We start from the raw sequence: 19,527 nt of genomic DNA on the forward strand, positions 1-19,527 counted from the left end.
TAGATTTATACTGTGCAATTTTCCAAACTCACATTGGTTTCGCATACAGCATCTCTGTCAAGCATGTGTATTCAGCAGTATTCACTTTCTCCACTAAACGACTCGTTGGAGCTCTTGCCCCCCCCCCCTCCCTGTGAGCCTAGTGTGCTCCGATTGGTCAGCTCGGCCACTCGTTCTGATTAGTCAACCACCAGAGAGGCTGCGCCCATGTCAGTGCTTTTCCCGGCTGCTCTCAGCGTATCAGTCTTATCATGGCGTCGGTACAGCGGTATATTTTATATACATATATATTTTTAACTGTTGTTATAGAAGAGTGTGACGGCCCCAGGGCCTTTGTCTTACGATGGGGGGGAGCTGAAGAGGCTAATCAGCACGATCACGGACACCTCGGCCCCAGTCTCTCTCCAAAGCGGCTGCAGGAAGACTAACTCTGCGATCCTCTCAACCACCTATCTCTGCATTTACCACAATAAATGTGCCGTGGTTTTGTAAACTCGTGTATGTCTCCTTGTCTTTGTGGCCTACGAGCCGCTCATAACAAAGAGTAAGTTATTTTTACCCGTTATAAACTACTACTGTTTGATGAGAAATCAAATCATGGTTTGCTATATATGAATTCAGGGAAGAAAGGATAGGCCTACTAAGTATTTCCATTAAACTTTATTTTTAGAAATGTACAAAATGAACATAAATATACATATATACACGGTATATCATCCATTCCTCCTCCTCGCATCTTGCCTGCGCACAGTCGGTGCGGTGCCTTTTAGCACGACGCCTCAGTAGTAGTAGAAGTGCCTTTTAGCACGTCATGGATTGTCCGCCAGGATCTGGCTGGACGAAATCAAATGCAAATCACAAAATATTAGAGAAACTTAGTTGTTTTAGATTCGTTAGTAGTAGTTGTGTAATGAACAGCTTGCCTGCTAATATGCTAACCTAGCTTTGTTTACCTTGGTAGCTAACACGATATGAACGTTAGCTTGGAGGAAAGGCAACTATAATGCAGTGTAATAAAACTACTATGAACAAAAGCTAGTGGTTCATATTAGGCTAGCAATAACGTGTTTATAATTGCAATCGTATACGGGTATTCTGCTACCATACAATGTAACTTGCATGAATACATTGTTTTGCGCTAGCATACAGCTAGCCTCGTTAGCTACATGCTAGTGATGTGTCGGTCGCGAACGAGCCGATTCTTTTGAACGGCTCTTTGGTACGAACGAGGGGAACCGAGTCGTACTTGGTGAGAGCCGTTCTTCTTATCGTTCAATCAAAGTTGGCCCGCACTCACTGCCTGCCAAAATTCACTCGCCTTTTAAAAAGCTTGATTTTGTTCCCCAAACGTATTCTGTGAAGACCCGCCCCTACTCTGATTTGTAGGTTTCAGCACGAGGAGTTAGGTGGGGTGGGTCTTAACGGAATACGCGAGAGAGAGAAGTCATAACAAGTGGTACTGGACAGATAGACGACGTGTTTTTCGGATGTAAAATGAGCCAAACGCGAAAACGCAGCAGCATTTGGATGCACTTCAACCAAAACCCAGGCAGTGATAAAGCGCACCATTTGTAAAGGCAAAATATCCTTTAAAGCAGGGTCAACAAATAATCTCCATCGCCACTTAAAAACACACTACTAATATTAAGAGTTGCGTGAATTTCATTCAAGGCAAGGCAACTTTATTTACTTAACACATGCAGAGGGTAAATTCAAAGTACATTCACTGACATGAATGACATGGATATGGCGCCACCTTGTGTCATGTTTACAATGCAGATTATTGACATTAGGTCTGGCAATGCAGTCAATCATTATCCTGGTGATTATTTCGCAGATAAACCTAGTAACCCCGCCCCCTTTTTAAAAAAACGGCTCTTTTGAACGGCTCTTTTGAACGGCTCTTTGAAAGGAACGGAGCCATAAGATCCGGCTCCCTTCAAAGAGCCATAATTCCCATCACTACTACATGCAGTATATGTACGGCAGTGGCGAGCCGTGAGCTTTATACCTAGGCCCTCTGACCCCCACCCCTTCCTTCGAAAAAAATACATTATTACGTCACAGCGTATACTTCAGCGGAATATCAAAACAACGGCCCAGGGTGCAAAACGCATCAATGACAGCGACCCTCTACCACACAAAACAACACCTGTGAACCCAATTTGTGTTCTTTGACATTGAAAATGATATTGCATTGTGTTTGTTACTTTCATTGCAGTTGTATGTCTTAAGTGTAATTTGGCATGCTTTTATTTTGAAGGCGAGTTCACGCTGTTGACAGGAAGTTGTTGTTGCTATGGAAACAAGAACAGTTTCACAGCGGGCGGAACTCGTCATAAAGTCCGCGATAATAAAACCCACCCATTTAGAGGGAAGATATGATTGGTCAATTGTACTGTCATTTGACATTACTCTCTCGTTCAGTTACTATAGCGGGCCCTCTGTGAATCGCAGAGAGGCCCGCTATAGTAACTGACATTCAAACAGAGACTGAACAGGCAGATTCGAAGGATTTATTTCTTTGGAAATGTTATTTTATTAAATCAAGTTTTTTTTCGGTAAAACTAATGAAAAATATAACAAAAATAATATTAAAAAAATATATATTTAAAAAAAAAATATATATTTTTAATGTTTTTAAATATTATTTTTTGGAATATCTTAGGCCCTCACAGAGGGCCTAGAGGGCCCTAACGGCTCGCCACTGATGTACGGTCACAATGTACGGTAAATCACAGTACAGTATACTGTATGAGTATTCCGTGTGTGTGAATGCAGACATTCTCCTGCTATGAGATACATGTATGCAAGGCCATCTGCTGATATTAGAGTTGATATATGGAAACTCTAGCAACTTAGTTAGCACAGTTAGCACTGTGTCAATGGCTTAGCAGTCCAACACAGTTTACACATTTAAACAGTCTTGTTTGATAAATACACAAATAACAATGCAAACTTACAGGTTGTATACCCAGATCTTCCCCTGCTCCAAACGGTCCAAACAAGCTGTGCATATCCGGCCTCAAACTGGGCAATGTTTTGGAAGCTTTTGTCTGTGAAATGCCGGTTCTTCGAACCTCTGGAGGAGGAACACGCCGCTGCTGGTGTGGCCATAGCTCTTCGGGATTGGTCCATTTCGTTCCGGGTACCGCATGACATCAGGCGGTACCCGGAAGAATCAAATGGGCAGTGACGTATCTCCAACGAGGCGTTTTGGGGAGGTATTTTCTGTGTTAGAGTTTTACTCGCTACAGGGTGTACTTTGAGGGTTTTGACTCTGCACACCGTTTACATGCATAAAAACCTTCATAACACACAAGGGGACGGGTAATAACCGGAAAAGCATGACATGGGAGCTTTAAACAAGTCAAATAATGGCTATAACACTAATTCGATGTAATATATTATAGCAGGTTGCCTTTATTATGGAAAACAAATAATGTTACAATCAGCAAGGCGGTAAACCCAAAGTACAGTTAAGGCTGATGAGAATTTTATTATTTTTTCAAGTGTTGGAATTTTCAAAAGTATTTAACCTGTTGAAAGTTTCATGGGACTAAAGCGGTGCTTTAAGCACTGGCTCATCTCAAACTCCTCTTACTGTCGACCTGTAAATGTGACGATGTACAAAATCCAGAAATGATAAGTCATCAAGATACATAATGAAGCAGGTTCTGCACACGCTGCGAATACCATCTGCAGTTTGCTCCAAAGATCCCTGAAGGACGACATGTGGGTGTGTTTGATATGAGTCACAATGCAGCTGCCAGGTAATGATGCAACAAAGGCAATTTAAAAAATGGAACACAAAGATAATTTTAGCTATCAGTTAAGGTCAGTGGTTTGTTAAGGTTTAAGAGAAGAGATAATTGCAAATGTTGAATAAGACCAGATGTGCAAAGATGGCAGAATCATTCATCATCAGACAACCAGTTCCCTGCAGTGGATCTGCACCGCACGGAAATCAATCAATCACACACACACACACACACACACACACACACACACACACACACACACACACACACACACACACACACACACACACACACACACACACACACACACACACACACACACACACACACACACACACATACACACACACACACACACACACACACACACACACAATACCTTATGTATAATTTGTATTTTTTATCTTATATTTAGAACATAATAACGACATTGGATTTCCTTTGCAACGTCTTGAGCAAAGTTTGTTTCTAAAAGTGGTCAAAAACATTGACAATTTACCCTAAAACATGTTTGGACTGATGTCCCACCTTCTCCAACCCATGCTGACATGCTGAGGGTATTAAACTACAACTATGAAAGGAAAATAAGTTAATAAACACATTTGAAAAATGAATATTATCATAAATATACAACAAATATAATAACTGTATAATATAAAATAATCTTGCTTCAATGTTGGTATTATGTTATTATTTCTTCATATTATTTGACGTTACTTTTAACAGGTTTTCACTTTGAAACTTATTCTTGTTTTTTCATCCTTATTCTCCCGAACAGCTATTTTTTGTTTGATTTTATTTTGAAAGCATTCACCGGCAGTGAAATAGTACTGCATTGAGTGTTCAGCGCCCTCCTGTAGAAACTGCAATAGTACATCCAAAATAACGAATAACGGTTACAATACAAGTATAATTGATTTTTAATAATAACATCTAGAACCAATTATTAGAATAATTATTTCAATTGTTATTTATAGCATAACAACAACATTTTGGTTTTGGTAAAAACTGTGGTACTGAGTTGTTTTAATAACAGTTTTCTGTTTATCATGGAGGTTTGCTGGCCTCAAGCGGTCACACTATATTACAATACAATATATTACAATATATTAACATGAGCATCAAGTTAGATGTGATAGCGTAGTATAGTACATCCGGTGAACTGTCAAAAATAAAATTCACTATAGACAGAGCGGTAGTTGCGCACTGTGACCACCGGAGGGCAGTATTTCAATTAAATTCAACATTTTTTTATTGGCATCATCTGAAAGACAATAAAAATAATTGAACCGAATAATGATATTTATATTATTAATAATAAACAATTATAAATAATGATAATCATATTAATAACAATACATAAGTAAGTAATATAATTAATGAATAATTGAACCAGGGATGATATAAATAGTATAGAATGTATTCTATACATAACAACAGAAAATGTACAGATACTGAAATACAATAACTTCATTTTCAAATAATTTAAAGACATGTTTATTGTAGGGATATATATATACAAAATAGCTAATGATTTGTAAAAATAACTGGTTAGTACCTTTATAAAAGTCCATTTGCTACAGGTTTGTTTCCCTTGTTGTAGCAGTAAGAGACAGTATATCAACACTTCTTTCAGTCTTTTGAATTCAGGGTAATTTTTGACAGTTTAGTGTTGTCAACGTATAATATCATTATAATCAGCATTACGACTGCTGCACTCGTAACACCACAGGAAGTAGTAGCCAGTTTCTGCTTTACGGCAATTTGCCACTTCCTTTCACACCGGCGCTCCGTCGGGCATTTACACCGTTTGAGGACCGGCTGGATTAAAAGTCCCATTGGGTGTAACATCATTGACGGTATGATTACAGTAAAACATCATCACACAGTTTAGAAACGAACGTTTTCAGTCGTGTTTTAAGATAAACCCTTGCTGTCGCTTTTTATTTGTTTAGGGCCTGAACACACCCTTAGCTTAGCATAGCTAGCGGCCACCTGGCGATATGACTAGCATGTAGCTCCGTTAGCTCACCGAATCATGGGTTAGGGAAAATAAGAACCTTTATCAGAAGAACGTTTGGGTTTCATTCTTTGATAATTCAATTAGTTATTTCCCTGAAATGTGCCTCGTCCTTCAATCGAAATGTTTCATATAACCAATATATATACCATGTTATTTGTTACCAATGTTACGCTTCAAGTGAAGCTAATGCTAAGATAATGTTAGCTAACGTTGCCAGATGTCAGCTGATCGATAAAGGATGCTGCTACAAATGTACAAAATAAAAATGGTGGAAGTAATGAGGTACACTAACACTGTTACTGTACTTAAGTACACGGTCGAGATGCTTGTACTTGTCTCCAATATACACATTAGGGCCTCTGCGATATTATTAGAAAAACCTTCATACTGATAAACGCTAAAAATGTACATTTGATCGATCATAAACATTCTATTCATGCTCTAAATGCTATTATCTTTTTTATTTTGGTGTAATATCTTATGGTTTTGTCATTGGTGCCACTTTTAGCTATAGGTAAAATGTGATAAACACAATGGATGATATTAACAATGACTAAATAATGATTTAAACGTAATCAGCACCATTACCTATAGAGGAAACTGTTGAAGCTTAAGCTGCCCGTTTGATAAATATAAGTTTCCTGTCTAACAGTACCACCATGGTGTTGATGGGTCAATGAGGACTAGCCCACTGCGCAAGCTGATCAGTGCCTATGTGTTTTAGTGCATTGCTGGAGAAACCTGTGCTGCTCATTTCCTGAGACTCTGTGCTTGTTAACACTTTTATGCTATGTACTGTATTGATTTATCCGGCCATCATTGCAATCATTTAATGAAACTATGGTTCACAGAAATGTCTTCTCCACTCCGACTTCAGGTCATGGCGAAGTTCAACGCCCCCGTGATCCAGGACAATCCGTCCGGATGGGGTCCCTGTGCGGTCCCAGATAAATTTAAAGACATGCCCTACCAGCCTTTCAGCAAAGGAGACCGTCTCGGAAAGGTTTGTTTTTTCACATAAAATAAAGTGTTTCACTCTAAGAAGCAGGTTGTTTTCAGTTTCCTCACAATGTATTTCTCTCTGTCAGGTTGCTGACTGGACTGGAGCGACTTATCAAGACAAGAGATACACAAGTGAGTAAAACTGCTGTCCCGCCAAATGTACCTCCACCTAAATTTCAATAAAGTGTCTTTCACTTCAGATGTTAGGAAAAACAAAAGTTGATTTCTCATGTATATATATTTTCTTCAGATAAGTATTCCTCTCAGTTTGGAGGCGGTAGTCAGTACGCCTACTTTCACGAGGAGGACGAGACGAGCTTCCAGCTGGTGGACACGGCCAAGACGCAGAAGACCGCCTACCAGAGGAACCGCATGAGGTTTGCTCAGGTAAACCAGACCGCAGAAACATTGAATGTTGCCTCATGTATTAAAATGTAAGGGTTGTGTATTATATTTGAACCGGCCCATAACATGATGTATTTTTGTGTCAACAGAGGAATATGCGCAGGGAGAAAGATCGCAGGAACATGACTCAGTTCAACATGCAAACACTCCCCAAGAGCGCCAAGCAAAAGGAGAGGTGAGAAATGTACAACGTTAGCTGATCTTATTGTTAGAAGAATGATCCCATTATGGTATTAACCTCCAATTTGTTTTTATTACAGGGATCGTATGCGCCTGCAGAAGAAGTTCCAGAAGCAGTTTGGTGTCCGTCAGAAGTGGGACCAGAAATCCCAGGTTTCGATCGGTTATTCAAATTTGTTACTGCATTAGAGCTGCGAGAGCTACTCATTGGTCGATTAGTCGTTTGAGCATTTATCAGCCTTTATTTTAATAATCTGAATCCTTCTTTTTGGTGTCAAATTGTTGATGGCAGAACATTTACTTAATTTTTTTGATACATTTTGAGGGGGGAAAGCCTATTGATCCTTCTGTATAGGGCTTTGTCAACATGGGTGTTAACATTTGTTCTTCCCATACCACCTTTCCCCCCCCATTCAACCCTTCTATCCTTCCATACCCCCTTTCTCCCCCTCTCGTTTCTTCCTCTGTGCACATACACTTTGAGGCCCAGCTGAAGCCCCGAGACTCCTCTGTGGAGGTGAGGAGCGACTGGGAGGTGAAGGAGGAGATGGACTTCCCCCGACTGATGAAGATGAGATACAACGAGGTGGCTGACCCCGAGGACATGTAAGTCTCCTTTTTTGCACTTTTGATTCTATTTCAACACATTTTTTCTGCAGATTAAAATTGGGTGGAGTATTTTACAATTTGTAGAATTCCAGTGGTAAGATGTTTTCTGACTTCTGTTGTGACAAGCTTTTCAAAAAACATACATTTCCCTCTGGTCAAAAACTGTTAGCTCTTTCCAATTGCTGCACACAGAGTGTTATTTACAGGATTAACGCAAATAACACACTATGTTTTGCCCTAAGATTGTCAGTCTGCTAGCATTACAAAATGTTTTATGGAAAAAATAACCTAATCTGAATAATCCATTTATTTAAATTTAGGATTTTGTTTAAAGATTTAAAAATCTTTTTTGAGGTGATATGACACAGACACACCATTTTAAATTTTTTTGTTGCAGTGAGTGCTGCGGTGCTTTGGAGCACTACGATAAGGCTTTTGACCGGATCACCACCCGCAATGAGAAGCAGCTGAAAAGCATCAAGAGGATCTTCCACACCGTCACCACCACTGATGATCCCGTCATCCGCAAGGTGCGCACATTTGACCATTATCAGCTGATACAGTAAACAAACAGTGCTTTTCTTTTACGTCAACACACATTTTCCTGTTCTCCTTCTAGCTGGCTAAGACTCAGGGTAATGTGTTTGCCACCGACGCCATCTTGGCGACCTTGATGTGCTGCACACGCTCTGTCAACTCCTGGGACATCATCGTGCAGAGAGTGGGCAACAAGCTGTTCTTTGACAAGAGAGACAACTCTGACTTTGGTGAGAGATCTACTGACACCGGGGGTTTCACAAAGATATTTTAGACCCATCTCAATTTACTCTTGACAGATTTGGTTACTTTTCGGATGACAGTTTTTCCTCTCCTTACTGTCCAGTCAAGATAACCTAGTCCAGATGTGTAAACTTAAGAAATACTTTAAAAAGCTGTTTAGATCAGCTGTGAATTGTATGGCCACAAAGCTGAACATGGGGCAGTTTCTTCTGAAAATACATAAGGGGTCAAATAACATGATGAAACACACAGGAAGCTTTTACTCCACAATCATTACGTTCATTTAAAGTACTAAAATTACACTTTTAGGCACAACATTTTTTTACAGTTTTTCATAATTTTAATACGGTTGCTAATAATACTTGCATACTTTTAAGACCAAATGTCTTGCCGGAGTTTTACTTGTAGAGTAATTTTACCGTTTTGTATTAGTACTTTTAATGAGGCGAAGGATCTGAATACTTCGTTCTGTACTGTATTTTAACCTGCCTGTAACCGCTGCTCTCAGATCTGCTCACCGTGAGTGAGACGGCCAATGAGCCGCCGCAGGACGAGGGAAACTCCTTCAACTCTCCTCGTAACCTGGCCATGGAGGCCACGTACATCAACCACAACTTCAGCCAGCAGTGTTTACGCATGGTGAGAACAAGTTCACAATGTAAAGCCCTCACCATTACCAGAGTCTCTGTGCTAAGCTAGTCAAATCCTTCTGCCTGTAGTGAGAGGTTTCTATATAGTTATAAAGGGGAAATAAAAATGTGTAATGCATTTGAAAAAAATGAGGATTAAAACATCAAACTGAACACTAGTATTTATTGGGCTTTTGGGCTAATATACGTAAACTTGTTTTTGTTTGTTTCATTTAATTTAGTAGTTAAAATTGTACAAATTAAGTTATGTAAAAAGGTTAGGTGATATAAGTATAATATGCATTTGGTCAGAATAAACCTGCCTTTGTTAATATTTAATGATGTATTGTTTGAGTTGTATCCCTTAAAAAGACATAAATAAACTATTCTGTTTTCATTTCTCCAGGGTGGAGAGAGGCACAAGTTTCCTAACCCCAACCCGTTTGTGGAGGAGGATACGGACAAGAGTGAGGTGGCCTCTGTTGCCTACAGGTATGAACGCAAGATAAATAAACTATGTTTACGTACACTATATACACGTCATTGGACGTAATAACTTCCTCTTAGGCTGACGGCTTCCTTTTTTCTTCTTTAGGTACCGTCACTGGAAGCTCGGGGAAGACATCGACCTGATCGTCCGCTGTGAGCACGACGGAGTGATGACCGGCGCCAACGGAGAAGTGTCCTTCCTCAACGTCAAGACCCTCAACGAGTGGGACTCCAGGGTAAGAGGCAGCGGGAGTTCTTTCAGGAGCAGAGGATTTGTTTGTCTTTACATGATTTAAGTCTTTTGCAAAGTCATGAGCTACTTTTGGTTTAGTTTATTTCACAACAAACAAGTACCATATGAATTAGTAAGCAAAAGGCCAGTAAGTGCCAGGATGCCCACACTGTTGGAGGACTTCATTACTGAGGACTGACTTATGATATACTTGTAACAAATAAAAAAGGTTGCCAAACCACAACAATCTTGTGTAAAAAGAAAATTAAGAAATATTCCAGCTGCTCTGTAGTGAAATAAGAAGTGTTTTTGTTATATTTATAATAAAAATACTTCCAAAACTTGTGTTAAGAAATCAAATCCTGACTCATCCTTTGAAGCAAGAGTATCAAGCATTAATGTCAGTTGAATTGTGTCTGATGTATCTGCTCCGTCTCGTCCTCAGAGCTGTAACGGGGTGGACTGGCGTCAGAAGCTGGACTCTCAGAGGGGAGCCGTGCTGGCCACTGAGCTGAAGAACAACAGCTACAAGCTGGCCCGCTGGACCTGCTGCGCCATGCTGGCCGGGTCCGAGTACCTCAAACTGGGGTGAGGAACACACACCATTCTATCATACTGAATATATGGAGGAGTCGTTATGCATATCCTTCCTCTTGCCTCTTATGAACATTTCAATTTGCACATACAAAAATGTTCTAATCTTGAACTATCACAAATGTTTTTATTGCGCTAAGCTGAGTAGGAAAGGTCGGTGTACGGATGAAAGCAATTTGACAAAGTGCAACGGAAACACATTTAGCAAATAAATGAAGAGCATCATTTATTTTATATGTTTTATTCTAATTAAATACACGGCCTGAAACAAACCACTATACCTGTGCTTTGCGTCTATGATGCAAACTAATGTCTTAAAATAGGATTCAGTTAACTATATAGAGACAATAAGCCCAAGCTTCAGCAGACCATAGTGTGTGAGAGCGTGCACTGACTGCCTCCCTCTCTGTCCTTCAGGTACGTGTCTCGGTACCACGCTAAGGACTCGGCCCGTCACGTGGTGCTGGGAACGCAGCAGTTCAAGCCCAACGAGTTTGCCAGCCAGATCAATCTGAGCATGGAGAACGCCTGGGGCATCCTGCGCTGCGTCATCGATATCTGCCGCAAGCTGGACGAGGGCAAGTACCTCATCCTCAAGGACCCCAACAAGGTGAGCTACATCTCAAAGATTCATAAAAACATCCTGTTTTTTAAAATGATCGTGAACTGTTGAGCTAATGGGTCGATATTCTGTTTTCTTTCTGTTAACAGCAAGTGATTCGGGTGTACAGCCTGCCTGACGGAACCTTCAGCTCTGATGAGGAGGAGGAGGAGGAGGAAGATGAAGAGGATGAGGAGGAAGAAGGTGAGATTTAGTTGCTATTGCTACATGTTAAGTCGTTTATTTTACAGTTTGAGCTGCAGCAGGCTGATGGATTGTAATTCTGAAGTCAAATGCTAAATGTATTTGAAAAATGTAACCCAATGTAGTTGTTAAAACTGTTCCATCCTTCGGTCATAAACCTATTGTATAGATTAATCTGGCCCTAGCTTTAATTATTTTCATATTTTTTTGTATCTATAAAAGCTACTTGGAGTAAAATAAATCTGTTTTAGTAAAATATCTGGCATGTTTTTCTCTTCCACAAAGCAGGTTTCCTCTATCCAGATTACATCCAATCTGGATCTGCAGTAATCTGATCATTTATATAACTTGTTTTGTTTAATGATATTAAACTGTTTTCTTTTCTCTTATTCTAGATGAAGAGGTCTGAAGTGTGGTGTCGTCTACACAGTGACCGAAGCAATTCAACATCATACACAAACACAATTTAACCTTTGACATTCAATAAAGACAGATTGGCCAACACTTTATTGCCGTTTTATTTTTCCAGTACAGAAGTCCAAGCAGGGGTTACGGACCGGCAGCGTTAAAAAAATCTTGGAGGTGGGCGTATCTGAAGCTTGGGGATTTTTTGCGAGCAAGGCACCAACAACCAATCACATGAATCACCCGCCCCCGACATACGAAGCAAAAAAGTTTGAAGTAAACTGGATATAAACTCCCCAAACAGGCGAAAACCTACCACTGTCTCTGCCACCTCCCTCCATGCCTGGCTCCTCCGGTTTATATCCCGGTAGGTAAATAGGGACTGGTCATAAAGCACCGGGTGATTCCCTACCGCTAATTTCTCCTCCATTCTTTGGAATATGAGGAAATGACCTGCGGTATGTCTCTCCCAGCATACACTCGGTTTGATTGGCTAGCGCTTGAACTGTCAGATTTGCGTACACGGGATTTGATTGGCTGACGCTTCCACCTCAGCCTCAAAAGTTGAACATTGCTCAACTTTGAATCCTGAAAATCCTGAAAATCTCCGCTCGCCTGCCCACAATGCAGTTCGGCGAAAAGTGAGGCAAAGTGACGTCACCCCATTCAAAGTAAATGGGCAGAAGCGTTTCAAGATTTTTTTAACGCTGCTGTGTGGACGGTCCGTTATAAAGCATTATTGTGACGCATATCAACAGTTACACATTAACATCATCTGTCGAAGTTATAAAATACATTGGACAAGATATTGCAGAATTAAAAACCTCTGCAACTCTTCTTACTCCCAGATGAAGTTCAGAGACAAATCACTGAGTCTCTCCTGCAGCAGTTGATCCACTCTTTGACTCTGAGCGGCGCTTAAGGTGTTCTTCCAGTCACCGATCTTACCTGTAAAAAAAGAAAAAACTATCTAGACCTGATATCTGTTTATATGTTTCTGCACAAGAGCTGCAGTTATAGTTTATACAAATAAAAAAACACATCATTTGCCTATATAATATGATGCAGCACTGTAAATGAAATGGGCTCATACAATTACAATAATATAACATGTAAATGTTGGCGATTAAAACTAATGTATATTCTATAAGACTATGAAAATAGCCAATCTGAACACTGAGTACTTTTCTTTTGATACTTGAAGTACATTCATTTGATCACCCTTATGTACTTCTAATTAAGTGACATTTTCAATTATTTGTAATGGAGTATTTTAGGATCATAGTATTTATGTTTACTTTGAGTAAAGGGTCTATAACTTCTTCATCACTGGTTACGTTACCTTTGCGCATGAAGTCTGCCTTCACCTTCTCTTGTGGCAGAAACTCGTAGTTTGCTTTCAAGTCTTTCTTCATGTTGTTGAAAGTAGACTTTTCCACAACTTTCTCAATGTCAGCTTCACTCAGGTTCTTCCCTAAGAAAGTGCAGATCTTCGTTACTGCCGCCTTCAGGTCCTTTAAGAGAAAAAACAAGTTAAAACGTTGACTAGTAATCTATTTCCATATTTTAAATTAACCGGATCTTTTATTTCATAAAACTAAAATGATTTGAAATGCATGTCTTCCTCAAACAAAAATACTTTACAATTACAGCAAAGACCGTCTTACCAAAATCATGTCCTCATAGCTCAGGAAGAGGGTGTCGTACTGGTCTCTTTTTGAATGCCACTCCCTGATGTGGTCAAACCAGGAAGATGCTCCCACTGTAAAATGGAGATGTACTTTAGATATCCCAGAAAGGTAATGTGCATTTCAAAGCATTAGCACATAATAAAGAATTTCCCAATTAATGATAACAATTGTAAAACTAATGTTAAAAGACGTCATAGTATAGTGACATCAGAAAGAGATGACAACATGTTGTATAGTATGTTTTAAAAATGGGTGTCATAGAAAAATCATATTATATTATAGCAAGAAAGTCATTAAAAAACATTGTTTAGTATGAAATGAAAAAGTATTTGATAGAAAAATGTAATGTAAATAGTCACAATATAATATGCCATGAAAAAACTAAAAGATGGCTCATTAAAAAAAGTAAAGTTTAGTGAATTAATTTATTGTATGAAAATGTTATAAAATGTCATTATATAGTATTCCATTAAAATGTTATCAATAAATTACACGGATTGTGTTTCATAAAGGTTTCCAACCCATTAAATGTATATAAATAGGCTATTATATCATATTTAATTTATCTTAGTATTGTATGTTATAACATTTTGATTAAAATATCATCATAGTATAGTTTGTCTGCAAGCAAGACTTCTGTGTCTGCAGGTATTGTCAACATAATCTCAACAAGTGAAAACATATAAACCTTTTTTTTATTTAAGATTAAAGGTTCTTTCCAATCTTTCTCTCAAATTGTCATGATCACATGGTTGTACTGTAATTAGCATTTATCAGCCCGGGTCCCTTTCTGAACATCATCTTCCAGCCTCTGATGTGGAGGTTTCTTACCGTTGCCCGTCACATACTGCTCAAAGAAGTCCTCAAAGCTTTTGGGAGTCTCCAGGTCGCTACAGTTAAGACAGAAGTGGTAATAAGAGACGATGTTGTCTTTTGGATTCCGCATCACGTAGATAATCTGACATTAAACAAAACATGAATCAGTCCAGAATAAAACGACTATGTACTATTGTCCCCTCCTGATCTAACTCCATTGAAAAGATGCATGATTAAGTGATACCTTGGATTTTTGAATTAATCGAAAAGGAAAATGTTAAAAAAGGAAAATGTTCGAGCATTCTTATTCTGACGTATATTTCAGAAAATATCTAGAATCTTTTTCCAGAACAAGTTTTTTCAAATTCATCTTATAACATTTTGTCTATATATCTTGCAAACTTTTTACAAATATTTGATTACACTCTGATTTATTGTTCTGTCACTGAGTATACTAACTTAAGACAATGCAGTTCAGCATTTAGACCAAATTGGAATTACTCCCTTACATAACATGACCTATACTCCGTTGCTGTATTTTTATGTTGGCCCTTATCAAACAGTTGGTGGCTGTTTATACTGACCATGGAATTCTTTTTCAAATGTTCTCTATTAATACCTAGGATTGTTTTGTAAATGAGGTCCTTACCACAATCTTTTCAAATAAAAAAAAGGTTATACTAATTTATTATTGTTTCGGCCCTCCATAAAATGCTGACCTTTGCCTTCTTGTCCTTTAGTCCTGGAGGTAAGAGAGTCGGGGTGAGGTGAGAGGCAAAGAGTCGTGGAGAGGGTCGAAGAGCATAATCCTCTCTAGACTCCCTGTACTCCAGCCAGGGCATCTGCTCCAAGTTGTTTTGATATTTGTTCAGACCTCCTTCTAAGTCGCAGATGGAGATGATGATCTGTTGAGTCCATATAGTACCTGAAGGGGGGGGTGCATCACACCTGATCAGTACATCTGTTCCAAGCAATGCACACAACTGTAAATGCAAATTATGTCATGAAGAGTTCCTCTCACTCACCTGACTTTGGATAAGTGACGAGGAATATGTCACTATCTCTTATTTCAAAGCTCTGGAGGGAATCAAGGTACTCTGGAGTTGTGAAATCGACGGCGAAGTTGTAGTTTTTATACCTGCAGAGATAGTCTGTGATCTGCTCCATGTTACTTCTCAATCACTCAGAACAGTGAGAGAAATGCTAGAGATCAGAGTAGAGCAGGACACCTGTTAGCTCTCAGGTAGATTAGCAGGACTCTGGACTTTGATTCGTGCATGTTATAGGCTGTTGGCTTCTTCCTGTATGAGCCTGGATTACTGACGGCTTGGCTCACTCTGCCACCAACTGTAAACTTAACACACTGTTGAAGGTCAATAAAAAAAAAAAACCTGGAGTCATAATCTGTGAATAAATGTAGCATGTTTTATGTTTAGTAGCATAAGTCTGTTTATATATTATGTAGAGGCAAGCTTATGTATTTAAGTCATACCGTCTTTTTAAAGATAATTGTACAAAACTACAGCTGTTAATAATATTTAATAAGATTACTTTTCATATTTTCAGTGATTCATAGGCCTATAAATTGTCAATTTTAAAAGAAAAGCCCAGCAATAGGTTGTAATTTGTACATTTCTGTGCCACTTTAAAGCACTGTAATAACATACTCACAACTTTATAATTTGACATCATGATAAATTAAACTTTTACGATGGTTAAGAATATTTTCAAAATGGTGCAATAGAAAGACTGCAAAATTAATATAAAGTCTGCAACATTTTAACCAAACCAAACCTCAACTCCAGAGGGTTAGAGAGGGAGACAATGAAGTTAGATTATAAATATAAGCATAACTGTGCAAAATAGTACTTTCGATCTAGTAAACACTGACTAACTAATTTAATTTTTAGTTAAGACTATACGCCTTCTGAGAGAAACTTAGTGTGGTCGAAACAATCGTTATCAATATACAAAACATATATAAAACTCATGTTTAGCTTGACTATAACAGCATATTGATGCATTAAACAGTTTGATGACTGTGATTGTAATATTTTAACCAGTCTAACGTCACCTGCTAGAAATGTTAAACTAGCGTCAACGGAGGTACTCTTCCTTCTTCTTCTTCTTCTTTAGTGTTTATTGGCGGTTGGCAAACCAACTTGTAGGTGCATTACCGCCACCAACTGGACTGGAGTGTGGACAAGAGACTATGCAGAAAACAATAAACAAAAGAAATAAAACAAAACCAAAAAAAAAAGAACCAAAACTCTAGATTATTTTAAATGTATCAATTTCTCTTAAAAACTTAATAATCTCACATACATATTGCCTGATGTTTTTCCCTAACAGCCCTGATAGCGACAAGTCATGGAATTTTGCTTTCTTCAGTGTCTGGAAAAGCACATCTCTCTGAGTACTATATTTCCTGCAACGCAGTAAAACATGTTCAACAGTTTCTGGCTGACTACAGTGTATACACTTTCCGGTTGGATGGTTTCCTATTCTACTCAATGTATGATTGAGCCCTGTATGACCTATTCTCATCCGAGAAATGACATTTTCCTCCCTTCTTTTAAACCCCACCTTCCTTCCATCCCCACCTTTGAATGTTATAAAGATGTCTTCCTGTATCACTAAGGTTTGTGCATATTTATGTATGAATGTTTTAACCTCCGCTTTGCTAAGTGGAACTTCTATGTCTATGTTCATAATTCTGAGTGTTTGTTTGGCCAGAATATCCACCTGTTCATTACCCTCCAAACCAACATGAGCAGGAACCCAGATGAAACGAGTTGCTATGCCTTTGATTTGCATTTTATATAAAATTAGAAATATTTCATTTATTATGTCCATTCTAAATGAAGATCTGCCTGATCGTATACTCGATAATGCTGAAAAACTGTCCGATGCAATTACACTATTATGTATTTCTTTCTCCTCTATCCATTTCAATGCCAATACCAATGCCCACAACTCTGTCGTGTATACTGACACATGGTCTGTTACCCTTTTCTTTATATGTGTATTACTCACTGGGATATAAACTGCTGCCCCTGCACGCCCTGTCTCTGGATCTTTGGAGATATGATTGTTGAGTCTGAGTAATTTCTTGCAAAATAATTCTGGACTATGCGCCATACTGGTAGTAGTTCTTTCTTTTCCTTCAACTCCCTTTGTATATTGAGGTCTACCCTTGGCAATGGGAATAACCAGGGTGGAATGGACGAGATTGGAACTGTGGGGCAATACTGTATTTTATTCAAACCTATACTTGCTGCTTTAACATCGCCAATCCATCCAAAACTTGTTAAATGTGACTCATTGTGCTCCCAGCAGTCTTTCAAAATACTTTTCGCAGGATGACTATCACAATGCCCCTGAAGGTTTACCCAGTATGCCAACATTAACTTAACTCTTCTTATCCTTAAAGGCATTTCTCCCATTTCCACCTATATTGCTGATACTGGAGATGTTTTAAAAGCTCCACTACATATTCTCAGGGCCTGAGCTTGTAGGACATCCAGTTTTTAAAGGTTTGATTCTGCTGCTGCCATGAACGCTATACACCCATAATCTACTACAGGTCTCATGAGTGCCCAATATATATTCAGAAGTGATGATCTACTCGCTCCCCACTCCTGTCCCGCCAAACACCGAAGTACATTATTGACCTTTTTACATTTATTTTGAACTTTTCCTATATGATTGCTCCATGTTAGCTTTCCGTCAAACCAAACACCAAGAAACTTTATTGTATTAACCTGTTCAAGAGGTTGCTCATACAATTTTAACGATATAGGAGCAATTTTATGCCGTTTTGTAAAACAAATGACCTGCGTTTTAGCTACTGACAGTTTGAATCCCCATTTATTTGTCCATTTCTCCACTTCAACTATTGCAGCTTGTATTTTCTTTCCAACATGTGCTACATTGCGACCTTTTGCCCACAAAGCCCCATCATCTGCATACAAAGATTTTCCCACACTTGGATGAACTTGATTAAAAATGTCATGTATCATTATATTGAACAGCAACGGACTACATACACTACCTTGCGGAGTACCATTCTCCACAGCATAAACACTTGAATACTCTGCACCTACTCTTACTTGTATTTCCCTGTCCAGTAAAAAATTCATAACCCAATTATATGCTTTACCACCAATTCCCAATGATTTTAACTTGATTAGTAGTCCTTCCGAAAGAAATTCCGCCTTTCCTAAGTTTGTAACAGCCAAGATCTTTGAATTGGGTACTGGCTTCAACAGCATTCCCTGCGTCGTGTCGTCGGCGTAGATGTAGAGAAGCGCTGATACCTCCTCATCAGTTCATCGCTCGGATTTCTTCATGTTTGTCATTATTTCACTGCGTTAAAAAAACAAACTACTCTTCTTGGTGCGATGAGGTTGTTGTAGCGAGGCAAAACAATGGCGGCTCTACACAACATGTCCACAGTTGTACGGGGCGTGGTTTGCAATTCGCCCAGCCAATCAGCACTGGGGCACTTTTGGAGCACTTTTCACCCACAGAAAAGTACGCTCTCTGAGCTGGCTCTAAAAATGGGGGTAAAAGTACCCGAGATTAAGTACAATTTTTGGTGTGAACGCGACATAAGGGGTACTCACGGAACTAAAACGCGAAAAGTACGGTGAAAGTACTCCGGTGTGAACGCGGCTATTATGTCCCCTCTGCTCAAAACTGGCAACTCATAATTCCTTCGAATTCCCCCCATTCTCCTAATAATGCCCCAAACATCTGCAAGCTGTACTTCTCTTCCAATACTATTGCAATATAGCCTCAAAAAAGTGCGTTTTTGCGTTCTTATTGTTCTCCTTACTATAGCCTGGGCCCTTTTATACTGATTCAAAGCTTCCTGAGAATGGAGTTGTTTGAGTTGCCTGAATGCTTTATTTCTGTCTTTAATGGACTTGCTACATTCACCATTCCACCAGGGTACACTCTTGGTACGCCTAACTCCTGCAATTTCCGGAATTGTTTCTTTAGCTGAATGAATGATAACCTTGACCAGCTCATCATTGAATTTATTTATATCATCAAAATGTTCCTCTTGAAGTGTTTTACATCTATTCGTGCTTACAACTT

At 39.0% G+C, this 19,527-nt stretch overlaps 2 protein-coding genes across 3 annotated transcripts; one reads left to right on the forward strand and one right to left on the reverse strand.

Annotated features, from left to right (window-relative positions):
• Window positions 1-5,498: 5,498 nt before the first annotated feature.
• On the forward strand, window positions 5,499-12,016 carry eif3d (eukaryotic translation initiation factor 3, subunit D). Of its 2 annotated transcripts, none has more exons than XM_034143543.1 (16): window positions 5,499-5,620; window positions 6,636-6,787; window positions 6,873-6,918; window positions 7,037-7,173; window positions 7,281-7,366; window positions 7,452-7,524; window positions 7,862-7,977; window positions 8,378-8,510; window positions 8,600-8,747; window positions 9,269-9,399; window positions 9,796-9,881; window positions 9,985-10,114; window positions 10,556-10,698; window positions 11,122-11,314; window positions 11,416-11,509; window positions 11,905-12,016. In XM_034143543.1, the coding sequence occupies exons 2-16, from the start codon at window positions 6,638-6,640 to the stop codon at window positions 11,916-11,918; spliced, it is 1,680 nt and encodes a 559-aa protein (XP_033999434.1). In that variant the 5' UTR covers window positions 5,499-5,620; window positions 6,636-6,637; the 3' UTR covers window positions 11,919-12,016. The 2 variants fall into 2 exon arrangements, with proteins under 2 accessions (XP_033999434.1, XP_033999436.1); XM_034143545.1 differs by having other exon boundaries at window positions 6,662-6,787.
• A 487-nt stretch (window positions 12,017-12,503) lies between these two features.
• Window positions 12,504-16,545, reverse strand: sult3st1 (sulfotransferase family 3, cytosolic sulfotransferase 1). Its single transcript, XM_034142303.1, has 7 exons — window positions 16,496-16,545; window positions 15,447-15,784; window positions 15,141-15,346; window positions 14,437-14,563; window positions 13,582-13,676; window positions 13,257-13,428; window positions 12,504-12,862 (listed from the first exon to the last, which is right to left on the reverse strand). Exons 2-7 carry the CDS (start codon window positions 15,586-15,588, stop codon window positions 12,753-12,755), a joined length of 852 nt encoding a protein of 283 aa, XP_033998194.1. The 5' UTR covers window positions 15,589-15,784; window positions 16,496-16,545; the 3' UTR covers window positions 12,504-12,752.
• Between the last annotated feature and the right edge of the window lie 2,982 nt (window positions 16,546-19,527).

The sequence above is a fragment of the Trematomus bernacchii genome, unplaced genomic scaffold (assembly GCF_902827165.1).
Source record: "Trematomus bernacchii unplaced genomic scaffold, fTreBer1.1, whole genome shotgun sequence".
NCBI classification, from domain to species: Eukaryota; Metazoa; Chordata; class Actinopteri; order Perciformes; family Nototheniidae; genus Trematomus; species Trematomus bernacchii.